General features: G+C 57.2%; 1 protein-coding gene across 3 annotated transcripts in view; it reads right to left on the bottom strand.

The window, feature by feature from the left end:
- MLLT6 (MLLT6, PHD finger containing) overlaps positions 1-18688 on the bottom strand; it is a 46139-nt gene that overhangs the window by 9441 nt on the left and 18010 nt on the right. For all 3 annotated transcript variants that reach the window (XM_071577426.1, XM_071577427.1, XM_071577425.1), the window contains exons 8-12: positions 14057-14155; positions 7997-8171; positions 6773-7363; positions 5348-5529; positions 4504-4621 (exon numbers count right to left, since the gene is read on the bottom strand). In XM_071577426.1, the coding sequence (XP_071433527.1) occupies positions 4504-4621; positions 5348-5529; positions 6773-7363; positions 7997-8171; positions 14057-14155 (1165 nt within the window). The remainder of the gene's footprint in view (positions 1-4503; positions 4622-5347; positions 5530-6772; positions 7364-7996; positions 8172-14056; positions 14156-18688) is intronic.

Below are 18688 nucleotides of genomic sequence, written 5' to 3' on the forward strand. Positions count from 1 at the left end.
AGAAACATCGAACGGCACCGGGCAGGACCGAGCAGCACCGCACCGGGATGGACCGGGCAGGACCGAGATGGACCGGGCAGGACCGCACCGAGCAGCACCGCACCAAGCAGCACAGGACAGTACCGAGTAGCCCCGGGCAGGACCCAGGAGCACCGGGTAGCCCCCGGCAGGACCGAGGAGCACCGGGTAGCCCCCGGCAGGACCGGGCACGACCGAGCAGCGCCAGCCCCGCGCTGCGCAACGCGGGGCCGGATGCACCTCCCCCAGGGAGGGGCTGCTGGCACCGCCTGGCACCGGAGAGTCACCCTGGCGAGGTCACCCGGCCCCGCTCTGCCCCCGGGATGGACAAGGAGGAGGTTTTCCTTGAGCTGGAAAAGCTGCCGGGGGATGGGACATTTGGCTGAGCCGAAGGGATGGATAAACCCCGTGCCGAGCCTTGCCCGGTGCCACCGCAGCGCCCCCGCCTCCAGGATCGATCCTGGAATCCTGAAGGATCAGTCCCTGAGTCGTTTATGTTGAAAAAGACCTCTAAAATCAGCCAAGATTCAGAATCCTTTCCTCAAACCCAGCAGGGATTCTTCAAAATTTCCAGGTGCTCAGCTCCTTTCTGAAGAGCTTAAATGGATTCATGGAATCGTTCAGGTTGGAAAAGCCCTCCAAGGTCATCGAGCTCAAACATTAACCCAGCACTGACATGTCACCACTAAACCGTGTCCCCAAGTGCCACATCCACACGTTTTCTGAACACTTCCAGGCCTGGTGACTCCACCACTACCCTTGGCAACCTGTTCCAGTGCCTGACCAGCCTTCCATGAATTTTCCCCTGACGTCCAACCTGAACCTCCCCTGGCACAGCTTGAGGTCATTTCCCCTCACCCTGTCCCTCTTCCCTGGAGCAGAGCCTGACCCTCCCCAGCTCCCCTCTCCTGTCAGGGAGTTGCAGAGAGCCAGAAGGTGCCCCCTGAGCCTCCTTTTCTCCAGGCTGAGCCCCTCCAGCTCCCTCAGCTGCTCCTGCTGCTCCAGCCCCTTCCCCAGCTCCTGGACATGCTCCAGCATCTTCTTATTGTGAGGGGTCCAGAACCAAACCCAGGATTCGAATGCTCAGTGAAGAGGGGACGTGCTTTGGTCTCCAGAAGCTTCTCCCCCCCAGCCATCCCTCTGTGCAGGACTCTGGGGTTGGAGCCACCGTGTTCATGTGCAGGGGATGTCCCATCCAAGGGGCAATCCAAAGTGAAGTGCCTTTCCCTGCCATTTGCTGCCCACCCCCAGGCCCTGCCAGCCTGTAAACCCGCGCCCCCCTCGCTCTGGGACGTGGCAGATGTTGTGACTCCAGCCCACACCAGCTGCCTGCGGCCCCTCCTCTTCTTCACACAACACCAGACAGTTCTTCTGTGCGAGAATGCAGGAAATCTCCTGCAGGGAACGCTGTGATTTACAGGGGGTGCCTGGAGAGGGGTGTTTGCTGCTGCTGGGAACAAGCAAACACAGCTGGTGTTCAGCAGCTCTTCCAGACAGGTACGAGGTGGATCCTCACCCCTTCAGTCCCATGGGAATGTCCTTCTGGACATCAGTTATGGCTGGTCCATCCTCTGGGGAGGAGCCATGGCTTTCTGGGTGTGACCAACCTGAGGGCACCTTCCAGTGCCTAAAGGGGTTCCAAGAGAGCTGCAGAGGCATTTTGGACACGGCAGGAGTGACAGGGCAAAGGTGAATGGCCTTAAGCTGAAGGAGGGCAGGGTTAGATGGGACATTGGGAGGAAATTCCTCCCTGGGAGGGTGGGCAGGCCCTGGCACAGGTGCCCAGAGAAGTTGTGGCTGCCCCAGCCCTGGGAGTGTCCAAGGCTGGACAAGGCTTGGAGCACCCTGGGCTGGTGGGAGGTGTCCCTGCCCATGGCAGGGGGTGGGACTGGATGGGTTTAAGCTCCCTCTCAACCCAAACCAGTCTGTGATTCCATAAAAACATCCCCAGCCCACGATGTGCAGCTTCACTAAAACCACTTTAACTTGGATGCAAATAAAAATTCAGGGAAGCTTTGACTTTCTTGTCACGTCGTTTGCTGCAGCCCAGGGGGGCTGCACACACATGATTCTGGTTTCTGAAACAGGACCAGGCTCCACAGTCGATTATCTCCTGCCCCAAACCACCCTGATGTGCCCAGAACAGGAGATGACAGAGTTATCACCCAGAGACAGCTCTTTCCGAGCCAGCCAGGCTGGAAAAGAGGCTTGAAGACAACCAGAAAAGATAAAAACATTTGGTCTGTCATCAGAAGGAGAGCAGGATCCAGGACAAGCCGTGGGAGGAAGGACCAGACAGCAGCTCAGATAAGAATCAGACTTTCTGTACTGCCAAAGGCACCACGGTTTGAACCTGCAGCAGCGAGAAGAACCTCCCTGTTCCCCCAGCTGTGACACCAGTTCCCTCCAGCACATTAAAATGGGGAAAAGCTGAAAGATCCCTGCAGTGAAAGCTCTGCCTGCACCGGCTCTGTCTGCACAGACACGGCAACCTGAGGTAAAGACAAGGTGGGATTACTTCCAACTTCCCAACCACCCTGTTAAGGATTTGGGATTAAAGGAATCACCATCCTTTTAAGTGACAATGGCCCCACGCAGCAGGTTTAATGCCTGTTAATTAATCCCCCTGGAGAAAAAAAAAAACAAGTGAATTTGGCTTAACGCCCTCTGGGCCACTAATTCCAGCAGGAGACAGTGATGGACAAACCTTAAACGTGACAAACCCCAGGAGCTGTTCTGAAGGCTGCCTGAAACTGGAAAACAAACCCCATCCTGAAGCTTCTAAGATCCCTGTCAAACAAGAAAAAGCGACCTTGGAAAGGAAACTGAGGATCAGGGGGGGTTTGGAGCACTTTGTAAGTGGGATTTTGCCTCAATCATTAATAGCCCTGGGGCTGGAACAGGACCCGGCTCCAGGATTATTCCTGACAGGTGACTCCTTCCCTCTCCTGTCAGCACCTTGCCAGAATAACAGCACAGAGGAAGCAGCACTGGGTCACCTCTTGCTGATTGCCCTGAGGGAAAGATAATTCCTGTCATCCCATTGGAATCAGCCCTTAATTCCAGGTGGGTGAATCACTCCTGATTCACGGCTCTGATTCCCACAGCCTGGGCTGTGCTGTCACCTTCCAGCTCAGGGACAGAGTGACAAAATGCTGCCAGGGACACACGGAGGGACCTTCCAGGGGCTTGCACAGGTCATGAGGAAACACACGTGGCCATTCATGCTCCACATGGCCCCTTGTTAAGGCAAATAAGGGAACAGTGGTGTGGGATTATCCGGAGCACTCCCAGCCACCCCTAATGAGGGCCGTGTTCTCAAGTGCCTGTCACTCAGCGTGACACCAGACAGGCTTTCACCTCCCAGCTCCAGCATCCAGCACGCTGAGCTCCCCCAGATCTGGGTTAGGGGAGCAGGAGGCAGTGGCACCACTGACTAACAGCTGAAAACCAGGAGGGTGCTTTTGTTTAACCACTGCTGTGAACCAAAACCTCAGCTCGACTCTGCCTGGGGAGGGGGGTGAAAAACAGAAAAATCTTATGATGCTTCAAGTTTCCTGCTTATTAACCAGGAAGCTTTCCAAGGAAAATGAATTTGCCTTGGTGGGAAAAAACGAGCAGTTGTGAGTAATTCAACGTTGGCATGTTCGTGTTTGGGAGTGGAAAAAAAAGTGGATTTTGTGGCATTCACGACAAGGCCAAAGGGGAAGGGAAGAAAATAACTCAGAACAGGAGTGGGAGATGAAAATTCAGAGTGTGAGGTATCTCTCACTGAGAAAGAAACCCAGAACACAAACCCCAGGGAAAAACTTATAAGGCATTTGGAGCAAGCAAAGCTTGTGGAAGCTTTCACTGTGTCCAGCCTCAGTGAGAGGGAAGAGAGCAAATTCTGCAGGGGAGGACTTGGCATTCTTGCCCTTTTCCAGCACGTGTCCAGGGACACAGCAGGGACAAACATTCTCCAGGGACACACCAGAGGTGCTTTAGGCAAACACAAGCACCCCCTGCTTGGGGAAAGCCCTGGCCCCCTCTGGCAGTTCCTGGTCCCCTCTGCCAACCCCCTGGCCCCCTCTGGCAGCCCCTGGTCCCCTCTGACACAGCCCCTGGCCCCCTCTGACACAGCCCCCTAGTCACCTCTGGCACAGCCCCCTCTGGCACAGCCCCCTAGTCACCTCTGGCACAGCCCCCTGGTCACCTCTGGCACAGCCCCCTGGCCCCTTCTGGCACAGCCCCCTGGCCCCCTCTGGCACAGCCCCCTGGCCCCCTGACCCCCCTCTGGCACAGCCCCCTGGCCCCCTCTGGCACAGCCCCCTGGCCCCCTCTGGCACAGCCCCCTCTGGCAGCCCTGGCTGTCACACAGAGGGTGGCAGCAGGCAGGGAGGGCAGCTGGAGGCCCAGGGGGGCAGGCCCAGGGCTGCAGTTCCTCCACTCGTCCCGGGCCAGCCCTGGGGCAGTGCCAGCTCCCACCCCTCCAGCCCCACCTACCTGCCCGGCTGCTCTCCGCCTGGTTCAGGAGGGGGTTGATGGACAGCCCGGACGTCAGGGGGCTCCCAAAAATGTGTGAGGAAGGGAGGCTGAACGTGGAACCTGCCAGGGAGAACACCTACAGGGGAAACAAGGAGGTGAGGGCAGAGACACGGCTTGGAGAAAGGACTTCTCTAAAGCACAAGAGGAAAAAAACTTCATGATTCCATCTCGTCCCAACTCCAGCCCTGAGAGAGTGTTAAAAATATCTCCTTGGAAGTCTCACTAGACTGTTGAAATCTTCCCAGCCCTGTCTCAGAGCCAAGAGTCTGAATGAGCCATGTTAACACTGGAAAACCAGCTCTGTCCTCCCTGGAAAACACCTCTCAGAGAGCTCCTGCTCCGTGTGCTGGCACAGCCCACCCAGCTGGCACCTGCCAGCCCTCCCTCCAGGTGTCTGTGCTGCAGGGAAGGCAGGGCTGGCACTGCTGGCAGGATCCAGAAGAGGATCCAACAGAGGATCCGGCACAGGACCCAGCACAGGACCCAGCCCAGGACCCAGAATAGGACCCAGCCCAGGACCCAGCCCAGGACCCAGCCCAGGACCCAGCCCAGTGTCAGCTACCAGAGCAGTGGGAATATCCCAGTCAGTGGGAAGCCACCTGTCCTTTTCGGAACCAGAAAACCCAAACAGGGTGTGTGACACAAAAAACCCACCTCCACCTTTCTAGTGCCTCCCAGAGAAGCAGCTCCCCTGCAAACTGCAGGAAAAGCAGCTGATCCCAGGTGGAAAAGCAGCTCCTCCTGCCCTGCTGTGCCCAACAGCCTCCCCGAGCAGCCCCTCTGCAGGGGCCGAGGGTCTTACCTGCGTGGTGGAGACTGAGGAGGAGGAGGCTGGGATGGTGCTGGCGAAGGGGGAGCGGTTGAGCTGCGGCAGGGATGAGGTGCCCTGGTGTGCCAGGAGGCTGGAGGAGAGGGGGGTGCTGCAGACAGCCCGGAGCACCCCTCCCCCGTGGGAAATGGGGTCCTTGTTACTGGTGTAGATCCCTGCCAGGGGAGGAGAAGGGTTACACAGCCCCCATTGCTGCCCCTTCCATGGCCTGGAAGCAGCTGGTCTTCAGCAGGGCTTGATCTCAGTGGCACCAGTGCCCCTCCAGCTTGGCATGAGCCAGAGGGGGCTCAGCCCACGGTCCCTCTATCCAAAGGAATCACAGAATTTTCCAGCCCTTCCCCAGTGCATCCAGACACAATCCAACAGGGAAATCACAGCATCAAGAGACTCACCCAAGGCACAATCAGTGGCAGGAGGGGGCAGTGGACTCGCTGCCCACACACACCTGCCCCTTGCGTGATGCCCAGGGAGCAAAATGAGGGAGAGAGCAGAGAGCTGCTGCTGAGGGAGGGGACTGTCTGCCTTCCCTGGCTCAGGAATGCAGCACAGGCAGTGCCCAAAGCCCGGGGAGCCCTGCCAAGAGCTCTCCACAAGAGAAGAATGGGAGAACAAGCAGAATAGGGGAACACGGAGGCCTGGCAGCCTCCTCCTCTTTGAAACATCCCTTTGTTGTTCCAGGGAAAAAAATACCCAACTTGGCCTAAGGTTCTGGTTGTGGAAGCTGCCTCAGTTCCTGCAGCTCCTTTTCTCCAGACAAACAGCCCTGGCTGCTGGAGAACACAACACAATCCCACCTCCCCCCTGCAATCTGACCTAAATTGGAGCATCTGCAAACAACCCACAATAGACCGATGACAAGTTCTGCTGCCAGAACAGTGTCAAACCTCAGCCCTGAGCAGCAGCCCCTCCTCTGCTGCTGCCTTAACCCCTTCCTGCCCTGTGTCCTGCCTGTCCTCCGCCAGGCCAGGCCAGGGAAGGCAGCTCAGGCTGGGAACAGCTGTAAGAACATGGATGTGGTCAGAGCAGGATGAGAGGTTCTGTTTTTAGGAGAGGGGTTAAACTCGAACCGCTTGTGAGAGTCTCTAATTTGGGGTCAGACTGTGGTTGTTCAGGTTTGGCCTGTGAAGGTCCCTCTTTCTCGAGCTGGCAATGCAGCCCTGGCTGGCTGAGGTTTTCCAGCCCTTGAGCAAAAAGGGGTTGGAATTCTCCTCCACAGCCCCAACCACAGGGAAGGTGACCTGGAGGAGATCCCAGGCTGAAGGCCAGGGTGGAACAGGGAGCCCAGACGTGGATTTTATGAGACTGAATTCAAGGGACAGGACTCTGCAGACAGGTCCAGACACCAGCTAAATGCTCTGCAAAAGGATCTGTGCACACCTGGAGCCCCAGGGAACATACCTGAGCCCAGCAGAGGGGACTCCATGCTGAGGCTGGGCAGATTCCCAGTGTGGCTGAAGGACCGGGAGGAGTTGCCGATGCTGGAGCTCACGAGGGAGCCACCAGAGAAGGGGGACGAGGAAGTGGAGGTGGACCCAGCCAGCTGGGCCCCCAGAATCTCTTTGCTTTTCCCCCCCTTTGGCCTGCCAGGCCCGTGCTTGTTCTTCTTGCTGCCCTTGTGCTTCTTTTCCTTCAGCATCTCTCCCTCCTCCATGCTGAGGGACGGCATCCTCTTGTGGCTGCTGCTGCTCCCACTGGGGCCACCACTCCCCCCCGAGGGGGCACTGATGGTGTTTGAGGCTTTGTAGTCCACAGGGGAGGCGTCCCTGCCCCTCTGCTGGCTCACAGCCGAGGTGGAGAAGCGCATGATGGACCCAAAGCCAGAGAAGATCACCTTCTGCTCAAAGATGTCCCCCTTCTGCCCTTCGTACAGCGGGGAGCAGTGGGAGGAAGATGAGGAAGACACAGGTTTCCGGTACTTCTCGTCGTCCTGCTCGAGCTTGGGGAATGTCACAAAGTCCTGGGAGCACTGCAGGCTGCTGCAGGAGGTACCTGGGGGGCACAGGGGAGGCAGGGGTGGGGTGGGAAGGCTGGTGGTGGTGGCAGAGCTCAGCCCATGAGGCAATGAGGGCATGGGCACAGCACAGGGGCTTTGTCGCACTGAGGTGCCCAAGCTGAGCCATCCCTGTCACCTCCCAGCCCTTGGATGCACTCTGGGAAGCACCAAAGGTGCTCAGCAGCAGGTTCATCCCACCTGTGCTGTGTCTGCTCCCCCAGTCCTGCATCCCCCCTATCCCTGCAGCCCCCAGGAGCATCCCAGGGGATGGAACAGAACCGAGAGAGGTCAGAGCAGATGGGAGCCTGAGCACAGAATCCCTTCCCTCCTCCCTCCACAAAGACATCTGGAGTTGGTTTCCCTTGCAGGCCTGTGCAGGAGGGGAGCTGGAACACTCCTCTGCCTCCGTTCTTCCCTCTGTGCACGGAGTCAGGAGCACCAGACTCTTCCCTTTCTCTTCAAGGGGTTAAAGAAACCTCCACAGGCAAAGGTTCACAGCAGGTGAACAGGTCTCTTTATGCACAGAGATATTCGAGAGGAGCAGAACAGAACACCACCACCATTCTCCCCTTCCTTCTCCCTCATCCCAACCTCCTTTCCTCTCCTCTTCCTCCTCCTTCACCCCTTACCTGCAGGCTGGAAGGTCCCACTGGATGAAGCTGAGCTGAAGCCAACTGAGCTTTTCCCGCTTCCCGTCTTCTTCCCCTTGTGGCTGCTGCCATGGCTCGAGGATTTCCTGCCTTTCACCTCCGACCTGGCGACCTCAGAGGTCTCCTTGCTCCCCTCATGGTGGCTGGTGGAGCCCTGGGCAGGGAACAGACACAGAGGGGACTCATTCGGGCCAGATGTGGCCACAGCAGGGGCTCCTTTTACCCATTTCCCCTTAAGAGCAGTAATTGCCCCTCTGCCCACAAAGGGGTGGTCAGGTCAGGTTACTGGAGAGAGAAAAGCAACGTTTCCCTCTCTGGCTGCTCGGTGGCACCAGGGTTTGTACTGCCAGGGATTACACTCATCCCATGGAAGTGCAGGAAATGAAAGAGGGCCCTGCAATCAGGGCACAGACAGCGGGGACTCCCCGCACTGCTCAGCCCAAATAAACTCGGAATTTGGCTGTGACTCAAACGTGCATTTCAGCTCCTCCCTCAGGTGTGCTGTTCTCAGCACAGTCATTCCACCTGGGGGAACTTGCTCAGCCCTGTGCTGCCACAGGAGGTTCCCTAAAGCCAGCCCAGGTTTCCCAGACCTCGGGCAGTAAATCCTTCCCTGTGATGCTGTCAGAGCAACATCTGACCACGCAGCAACAGATGCTCCCCAAACCCCACATAAGCCTGCAGGAGACAGGGAAGGAAGGGGGATGAAGGGGCTGACCAGATGCTGGGAAATCCAGGAGCTTGGGAGGAGAGAGAGAAGTGTGGGAGTTTCACAGGGGGAGAGAGGAAAGAACCCCAAACCAGATTCCCCCGGGGTGCTCCCACTGGGAAATGAAACCTGCCCCTTCATATCACTTCAAAGCCAAGCCCGAGTGTACCTTTTAGGTATCCCTGAACCAATCAGTGTTATAAACAGAGCTCTAATGTGATGGCTGCAGCCCAAGAGGCAACAGCTGGGCATTAATGAAAACACCTTGTTCTTTCTCCCAAGGAGAAGCCCAATCCCTTCCCTGGCTCCAGCTGACTCTGCCTGGGCTGAGCTGCAGGAAAAAGGGGCTGGTAATGGAGACTCCTGAATGCCCTGATAACAATCTCTCCCCTTCCTCCCACATGGTTTAATCACTCTGCACAATCCAACAGCTGGCAGCAAAACACACACCAGATGTGCCGGGAATATGAAAGACAGGAGGAAGGGAGTGGTGGAAATCAGGGGGGAGAGCAGGGAGGGGTCTGTGTTTTCTCATCACAGACTCCTGGATAGAAGAGATTAAACCTCCTTGATTTATGAGCTCAGGGGGAGCACGGAAATCTTTCTGACTCTCCACATGTGCCTGGGGAGGGAAAGGAGAGGAGGCTGGGGCTGTGGGAAGGCCCATGGAATGGGAGAGGCTGCCCCCGGGAATGGGAGAGGCGGCCCATGGAATGGGGGAGGCTGCCCCCTGGAATGGGAGAGGCGGCCCATGGAATGGGAGAGGCTGCCCCCTGGAACGGGAGAGGCTGCCCCCTGGAACGGGGGAGGCTGCCCCCTGGAACGGGGGAGGCTGCCCCCTGGAACGGGAGAGGCGGCCCAGGGAACGGGAGAGGCTGCCCCCGGGAACGGGAGAGGCTGCCCCCTGGAACGGGAGAGGCGGCCCAGGGAACGGGAGAGGCTGCCCCCGGGAACGGGAGAGGCTGCCCATGGAACGGGAGAGGCTGCCCCCGGGAACGGGAGAGGCTGCCCCCTGGAACGGGAGAGGCTGCCCCCTGGAACGGGAGAGGCTGCCCCCTGGAACGGGAGAGGCGGCCCAGGGAACGGGAGAGGCTGCCCCCGGGAACGGGAGAGGCTGCCCATGGAACGGGAGAGGCTGCCCCCTGGAACGGGAGAGGCTGCCCCCGGGAACGGGAGAGGCTGCCCAGGGAACGGGAGAGGCTGCCCAGGGAACGGGAGAGGCTGCCCCCTGGAACGGGAGAGGCTGCCCCCTGGAACGGGAGAGGCTGCCCCCGGGAACGGGAGAGGCTGCCCCCTGGAATGGGAGAGGCTGCCCATGGAGGCCCAGGAATGAGAGCCCTGAATTTCCCTCCCCTCAATTCACCACTTTGGAGCTCAGCACAAGGTGTACAAGGCCAGGGAAGGGCATGGGGAGCCACAGGAGCAGACACATCCCACATCCAGAGGGTGAGGAAGGGAGGGAGAGGCAAGGAATGGATGAGTGCAGGGTGGGAGGGGGAAATAAATCTTCATTCAAAATTAAGGCCAGAAAAAAGAGGGTAAGGGAGGCTGAGCTGAAGGTGGGGAATGGACACACATGTGGGGCTGGTCTGACCTCAGAGACCTCCCTGAGAGATCCCAGAGATTCCAAGGCAGGATTTCCCCACCTCCTGCCCAACTCCATCCTCGATATGGTGTCCCAAACAGGTCACAGCAGATGGACCTGCAGGGTCCTACCATGAACCCTCCTCCCCACACAGGGCCCTTCTCAGCAGAGCCTGAATTTGGGGAAGAGCCCAAGCACTGCAGGAGGAGCCTTGAGACAAACTGCAACCACAGCAAACCCTTCCCCTCCCTGGGCCTCGAGTTCTGTCCCTGCAGAACCTTCCAGAAGACACAGGTGGACTGCCAAGCACAACACAGGCTGTCCTGGAGGGGAGGGGCTGCTGCCACAACCCCAGCATTAATTACACTAATGAGGGCTGCAGTCCTGCCCCTGATGAAGAGGATGCTGCAGCTCAGGGCTGCAGGGCCCTGCATCCTTCTCTTTGCCAGCTTGCAATGCCTGGAGCAGCTTTCCTGCAGTGTGGAAATCTGTGTGTGCCCAGCACAACGTTCCATGTGCTGCCCTCGGGTGTGGGGGCAGGACAGAAATCAGGGAAACACTGAGGAAGTGAGAGCTGGCTTAAAATGAGGCAGAAGCTCCAGCTGAAGGTCTGTTTAAACCAACCATGGGAAAAATGTCACCCCAAACCTGCTGCCCCAGCGGGGGGTGACAGACTGAGGGGGAAACTCCTGCCCTGCCCTGGCAGAGGTGGGGGGAAGGCACCTGGGCAGCCCAGCACAGGGGGGCACACACCTCCTGCCCATCCCTGCTGCCCCCAGGGGCTGTCCCTGCTGCCTTGGCCTCCCTGGGACACTCAGCAGCTCCTCAGGAATCTATTTCTGGGAAATCAGAGCATCCCTTTGCCTCTGGATTGGCAGGATGAGCTGCTCAGGGAAGCACTGATGGAATCCAGAAGGGGTGGGGGAGGCTGGGGGGGTGTGGGAAACACGGAGAGCTTTGCCCTGGATTAAACTGCTGGAGAGGGGAAGCAGGGAGGGTGTGGGTGAGGAACTGCAGGGCAGAGGGAGGAAGCAGCCCCTCAGCCCTGAGGATCAGCCTTTCCATGCTGGATCACCAGGGTGAGGTCAGGAATTCCTGTCACCTACTGCACCCTCTCTGTGTCTGAGCTACTCACAACCTTTCCCACATCCCAGAATCATGGAATGGTTTGGCTTGGAAGGAGCCTTAAGGATCACCCAGTTCCAACCTCATCATCTAATCCCAACCCTGTCCCTTCCCTCAGCCTTGGGATCAGACCCTGCTGTGCTGCTGCTCTTGGCAGGTGGGGACTGGAGACAGATGGGCTGAAAATCCATGATTTTAAGTCCTTGGTGGCACTGGAAAATTCCCACTCATGTCAGGAAGGCTCAAGGATTCTTCCTGCAAATACATCCTACAAGGACAGCACTTGATTTGCAGAGATAACCACCAGCCTTCCCCACAAGCCCTGCCCCAGCACAGCAGCTGAATTTCCAGAGCCAGATGCAGCACAGACATTCCCAGCTCCAGGCTGGGATCCGGGAGCCAGGAGCTCAGATGTCACTGGGAACCCTGGGAAGTGCCCCTGCCTCCAGTGGCTCTGCACCTGGAGCTGCCCACCCTGCTGCCCAGGGGCAGGTGGGTGCAGGGAGCCCTTGGCATTCCCAGATTCCATCCCAAACCCGGAGCAGGGCAGATGTTGCAGCCCCAAACCCGAGCACATGTGGGGGGGTGTCCACAGGGGATCCCTGTGGATGCAGCTGGAAGGAGGAGCAGCTGGGAGGTTCAGATCTCCTGCAAGAGCAGCAGGATGGGCCCAGGGGAGGGGAGGGGCACTGGCTGCTGCTCCAGGAACCATGGAATGGGCTGGGATGGGTTGGGTTGGGAGGACCTGAAAGATCTCACAGTTCCAACCCCCGAGCAGGGACACCTTCCACTGTCCCAGGTTGCTCCAACCTGCCCTTGGGCACTGCCAGGGATGGGGCAGCTTCTCTGGGCACCTGTGCCAGGTCTGCCCACCCTCCCAGGGAAGGATTTCCCCCCAGTATCCCATCCACCCCTGCCCTCTGGCACTCTGGCCAAGCTCCCTTGCTGTGCCTCCAGGTTTTATTTTATCCTGTGCAGTGGAGCACTGGTGGAACAACCCAGAGAGCCTCAGGCAACCCCCCTGAGGAGGCTGTGCAGGGTCCTGGGCAGCTCTGAAATTTCAGATCAAGTTTGATCTGGAGTGAGTACCTTTGGTAACAGAGTTTGAACAGAACTTTGGGAGCCAGGCACAAAAAAATGCACAGAAAAGTCCAACCTACTCTCCATTCTGAGGGTTAATGGTGACTCCCTGGGGAAACACTGAAGCCCTGTCAGCTCCAGCACAGCCACAGCAACGAGGAGCTCCTGAATTTGCCCTTACAAAGAGCTGAAAGCTGCCTGTAAAACTGAATTACACCCTTCCCTCTGGGTTTGTAAAGGTCTGGCAGGACTTGGAGGAGACAGTGGGGGATTGTCTGGCGACTGCTCTGCTGGCCAAGAGAAGGGTTTGGGTTTCAGCTCAGCTTGAAAATAATCTCCTCAGGCCATCAGGTCCTGTCAGCTCCTTTAACCAGGTGAATCTGCTGCTCCTGCAGCCACAGCTGAGCTGCCCTCACATCCCCACGGGGAAACCAGGCCTTGTTTCCAGCAGGGAAATCAGGAGTGGAGCTCAGAGCTTGTGCTGCTGCTGCTCCCAGCCTAAGCCCAGCTTTGCCAAGGCAGCTCCGACCCAAATCTACTCCTTGGCCTCACACAGGATGTGGAGAATCCTCCCCAGTCACCCCAAAGCCCCTGTGCTTTCACCTCCCAGCCTGTCCCTGCAGTGCTTCCCACACAGCCAGACTCTGCTTGCCTGGGAATTTTCCTTTCCACATGGCCAGGACACCCAAGCCTTTCCAAGCAGCATTTCTGTGCACAAAGAGACATTCCTGGGACAATTTCTTTGTTCCAGCAGGAGCCTGGCCCTCGTCCTTCTCATTTACACCAAACAGCCCTGCTAAGGAGCTGCATTAATTCACATTCCCACCCCAGTTCAGCTCCAAAGCTCCAAGGACTGGAGTAACCCCATTTGCTCCCTGACCCTGAACAACTGCAAACTGGCCATGGAGAAGTCAATCCCACACAGGGGGCACCTTCCCAGGAGGGAACTGGATTCTCTCTACACCTCAGGAACAAACCAGGGCCCTCCTGTGCCCCTTTGCCTGAACTTTCCTGAAATGCAGGAACTCAGAACCCAAGTTCCTGTTGCTGTCACAGAAAAGCTGCCTCTATTCTGCACCTTGAAGAGCTTCTTTTCTTCCAAGGTTTTCCTTTGGATTTTTCCCCTAATGGAGGAAATTGGGGGAATAAAAAAGGATAAATATAAGTCTAATAAAGGATAAGACCCCACTCCAGGTCCTGCCTTGCTTTGCCACCTGCCTGGGCTGTCCACAACCCTGGATATTTTTATCTGTTCTGTGAGAGTTTCAGGTCTGCACATCTGCTGCAAGCCAGGCTGGCACTGCCAGCTCGGTGCCCTGGGAGTTCCCTGGCTGTGCCCTCAGTGCTGCCACAACCCAGGGCAGCTGCTGAATTCCCAGGGGGGGCATCCAGGTGTAGCAGAGAGCAGGAATGTGGAGGGACAGGAACCCGAAGGAACGGAGCAAAGGCCTTTCCCTCCTGCCCAGCCCTGCCCTGCCCTGCCGTGCCAGGGGGGCTCTGCCCACCCTCCCTGCCCACCCCTCGTGCCCAGGGGCTGTACCTTGTCGGTGGGGACGGGCACTGGTGCCGGGGGGAGGCTGCTGGGGGACTCCGGCCGCTTTTTGTGCTTCTGTTTAGGTCTTTCTTTGTCCTTCCGACTCTGGAAAAGAAATCAGAGAGTGCTGAGAGGGGAACTTTCCCTCTGCTGAGAACAGTTGTAAGGGAAAAGAAAGGAGGGTGTGTAGGGCTGGATTTACAACCATACATTCATATCCCTCTTTTCCTTCTCCACCCATCCACACGAGCCTGGGATCCCTTCCCCCACATCCAGGCTCTGCCTGGGAGCATCCCACTATCTCTGCCCCAGCTGAGGCAACATCTGGAGAGCAGAACAGCAACAGAAGCCCCACATCAGGTCATGGGGAGATGACAAGGAAGGACTTAACAAGCTCTGGCTGATTCCAAGAAACCTGAGCTTTCCTCTTGCCATTTCCCCAGAGGAACTTTGTGCCCCTTTGCCCTCCCTCTCTCTGCTTCCTTCAAGGGTTTCCCAGATCCACCCTGTCCAGAAAATGGGAAAACCTTCATTCCAGCACGTGCTGCACGTGCACAGGTGAAGAGCTCAGTGGGTGGAGACCTCAGGATCCAACCCAGAGATCCCCCACGTGTCTCCTCCCAACAGCTGCTCTGGGTCTGTCCCTGCTGACACAACACAGATTGCTCAGTTTGCTTTTTTCATCCTGTTTTATTCTCCCACTAAAGCACCAGAAATGTGGGAGTCTTCAAATTGCAAACCATGGAAAAAAAATCATGGCTGGAGAGAGGGAGAGTCCTGATTTTCCATCCTCCTGAGGAAAGGTGGGCAGGGTGGATGGGCAGAACTGGCTCCATCACATTCCTGCTTCTTCCCCTTCACATTCCAGTGGGAACACACTGAGCTGACACAGGAGCTGTTCCATGCCCCAAATACCAGCCAAACCCATGACCTTCTTCACTGGAGCTGCAGGAACTTCTGTGCCCAGTTCCAAACTTCCCAGTGTGGTCACTGGTGAGGGGACCAGTTGGACAAACACCTGCCTGACCTGCAGGGCTTGGGAAAATCCACCCTCCTGTCTCCCAGCCTTGTTTTTTGTGGAATAAAAGCCTGGTTTGATACCCCACCCTGGCATGGGTGGTTTATTCTGGAGACTGAAGTCCCCAGTGTGGGCTCAGAAGAGTCACATCAAAATTCCCTGACTCCAGGAAGATTCCTGATTGTTTCCTCATGCAGGAAAAGCCCTGAGGGTGCAGCTGCCAGCACGTGCCAGAGCTGGGATGCTGTCAGGGGAAGAGGCAATTCCAGCAAATGTCTGAGCTCCACTCCCTGTTTTGGGAGAGGAGAGAAGGGGAATAATTAGCTAAGGAATCAAGAGAATAAATGGGAACAAAAGGGGCAGGAGAAGGGATGGGGCAGGAGGCAAATCCTGGAGAAGGCAGGTGTGAAGTGAAGCAAAAGTGCTGCAGAAATCAGCACCTGCCAGTGTGGCTTTGGCTGAATCCTGAGCAGGAGGAGGCCCAAGATCCTGCCATGATGCCAGGCAAGATTTCACTGGGATGAACTGGTGAAAAGAGGAGGCAAATCCAGCCTAGAACTTCACAGCCCTTGCTGAGAGCCCAACCAGCACTGCCAATACCCATCATTCTGTCACATAACTCCTGGCATTTGGAATATCTGTTCCTAGGGCTAAATTATGTCACAAAAATCTCTATTTTCCTTTTCCCTCCACTTTTTCATACACATTTCCAGCCTTGGCAGTGAACAAGAAAAGCTCAAAAACGTGATTTCTGCAGACAAAGTGCTGAAAGGCAAATTTAAATTAAACCTTTACTAAATCTCATAATGTTTTAAATGCTTGAGGGCTCCTCATGGTATAAACTCCAGGTTTTGTGGGGCAGGAAGATGGGAAAACTGTGGCCCAGCTCCTTCAGCAGCTCCTCCCAGAGCACGTGCACATCAGTGCTCACTGCTCCTGTCCTGCAATAGTTTATAACATCTCCATCTCCTTTTACAAATGGGGAAAGCAGGGCATGCAGGAGGAGAGAACTGGCTGCTGTTTCCAAGAAAACCATCCAGAAATTCAGAAGGAAAGTCAGGGATCACGTGGACACACAGTTACCTACTTGCAGGTGCTGCCAGTGCCACTCGGGGAAGGCAGGAATGGAAAGCAGGATCAGACACCTCATTATGGTACATTTTGCCAAATAACTGCACAAACCTCACACTTGGTGAATACCACAGAGCTTATTCTCTCCTTTGCAGCCCCTGAATCCCAGATGGATTTCCAGGAGGAAGCTGCACCAGGAGGGAGCACTGAGTGATTTAACGTCACGTACTGAGGTCAGGCTGAGCCAAGGCAGAGTCAGACCCCTCTGGGGGCTCCCAGTGAACCCACCCTGACTGTCCTGACTGTCCTGACTGTCACGACAGCCAAGCATGAACCTCCCCCCACAACTTCACCATCAAACTCACACCCTCCAGCTTCAAAATCCTGGCTGTGTCCTGCCTGGAAAAGCTCCCCAGACCATGGCACTGGTGGGAAGGTGCCAGTGCCATGTTCAGTCCCTCCTGGATGACCTGACACCCCTCCCACAGCCCAGGGTGTTCCCCAACTGGCACCAGAGGCTTTTAAACCTGTGGGTTCTCTCCAGGAACCAGAAAGCTCCAAATGTTTCCTGCCAGAGCCACAGGGTGGGGAGGGCAGGGCAAGAGGGGGAAGCAGCACTTGTTGCTCTGCCTCTGCCACATCCCCTGCCCACCTGGCTGTGCCCAGCTTTGCCCACCTGGCTGTGCCCAGCTTTGTCCTCCTGGCTGTGCCCAGCTTTGCCCACCTGGCTGTGCCCAGCTTTGCCCACCTGGCTGTGCCCAGATTTGCTCACCTGGCTGTGCCCAGCTTTGCCCACCTGGCACACAGCGACCAGGAAACTTCCAGGAAACTTCCAGGAAACTTTGTGGGCAATGTAACCCCAGGCAAGAGCCAGCCCTGCCTGGCTGAGCCATGAAGCAGGAATCAGGGGAGAAGGAAGAGGAGGAGGAAGGGGAGAACAGGAAACCTTCCAACACCCCAAGCCCACCTTTGCCAGCCCAAGCCCAAGCCCAAGCCCAAGCTCAGCCCTACCTTGCAGCCACTCGGTGTTCCCTGCGGAAGAGCTGCAGTTTGCAGGGAAGGGGAACCTGCTCCCAGCACCAAATTTCATGGAAAACAAACTCTCCCCATGCAGGACTGAGCAGCTGGGGCTGGGCATGTGGGCACAGAGCAGGGCAGGACTGCATCGGGGGCGTGACAGCCACACAAACCCCCCTGGAGCTCCCCAGAGCAGGAGGAACCAAACGGGAGCTCCCGCTGCCAAAAGGGGCTGGGAGCAGCTTCTCCACCTCCACTCCCCTTCCCTGAGCCCCCTCTTCTCCTCTGCTGGACACCAGCAATTGGATCATTAAGAGTAGATTGGGCAGAGGAAGGAGGGAGGGAAAAGCCGGGAGCTGGGAAGCGCCAAGTGGGCTCTGCTCCCTCCCTCCCTCTTTCCCAGGCTCTCTGAACTCCCACACCCGGAGGAGGAGGAGGAGGAGGAGGAAGAGAAGGAGGAGCAGCAGGAGCAGGAGCAGGAGCAGGAGCAGGCCTGGCTCTGGGCTGCAGCCATGGCAGCAGCAGTGAGCAGGAAGGCAGCACTGGCCACAGGAACACGAAGGTTCTGGCTGTGACCTCCCTGTCACTGGGGCTGTGCCAAGGATTTTGTGGCTTTGCCTCAGGGCACCCTCCAAACGTGTGGGAGTTTTCCAGGAGGACACACAGTCAGCCCTCCCTGGGCTCTGGGTGCTCCCAAACCATCCCTGCTGCCCTGCCATGGAGGGGCCTGCTGGGGGGGTTAAACACCCACGTGATGGGAGGTGACAGAGCCAGCCAGGGATGATCTGGAGCAAGGGATGCTCTGGAGCAAGGGATGCTCTGGAGCAAGGGATGATCTGGAGCAAGGGATGCTCCGGCACAAAGGATGATCTGGAGCAAGGGATTATCTGGAGCAAGGGATGCTCTGGCACAAAGGATGCTCTGGCACAAAGGATGCTCTGGAGCAAGGGATGCTCTGGAACAAGGGATGCTCTGGAACAAGGGATGCTCTGGAACAAGGGATGCTCTGGAGCAAGGGATGCTCTGGAGCAAGGGATGCTCTGCTACAGGCAGAGCAGGTTCAGCTCAACTCCTTCCCAAAAAATCCATGCAAGCAGCCACCTGCATCCCACTGAAAAACTCCCCATCCCTTTGCCCTTTGGTGTCTGTGTGGACACAGAACTCCAAGGCAGAACTTGCCAACTTGTCACCAGCCCCTCTCAGCCTCACTGGGATTACATGTGAACCCAGGGCAGCTTCCCCAGTGTGGTAAATCTGCCAGGCTGGATCCTTGGCTTGTCCCCACCCCTGGCATCAGGTCCAGCCAGCCAGGGAATGGTGTGGGGGGAGCAGGATCTGCTGGGCACCAGCTCGGGCACTGAGGTGGCAGGGGCAGGACAGACACAGACTCTGCACCCAGTAAAGCCACCCCCAAGCACAGCTGGGGAAGCAGCTCAGGAGCTAAAGGGGTGGGGAATTATCCCTGCACCCAGACCTGGGAACAGCTGCAGGGGGGGCTCCTGGCTCCAGGTTTAGTGGCTTCAGCTGAAGGA

The sequence above is a fragment of the Pithys albifrons genome, chromosome 25 (genome assembly GCF_047495875.1).
Source record: "Pithys albifrons albifrons isolate INPA30051 chromosome 25, PitAlb_v1, whole genome shotgun sequence".
Lineage (NCBI taxonomy): Eukaryota > Metazoa > Chordata > Aves > Passeriformes > Thamnophilidae > Pithys > Pithys albifrons.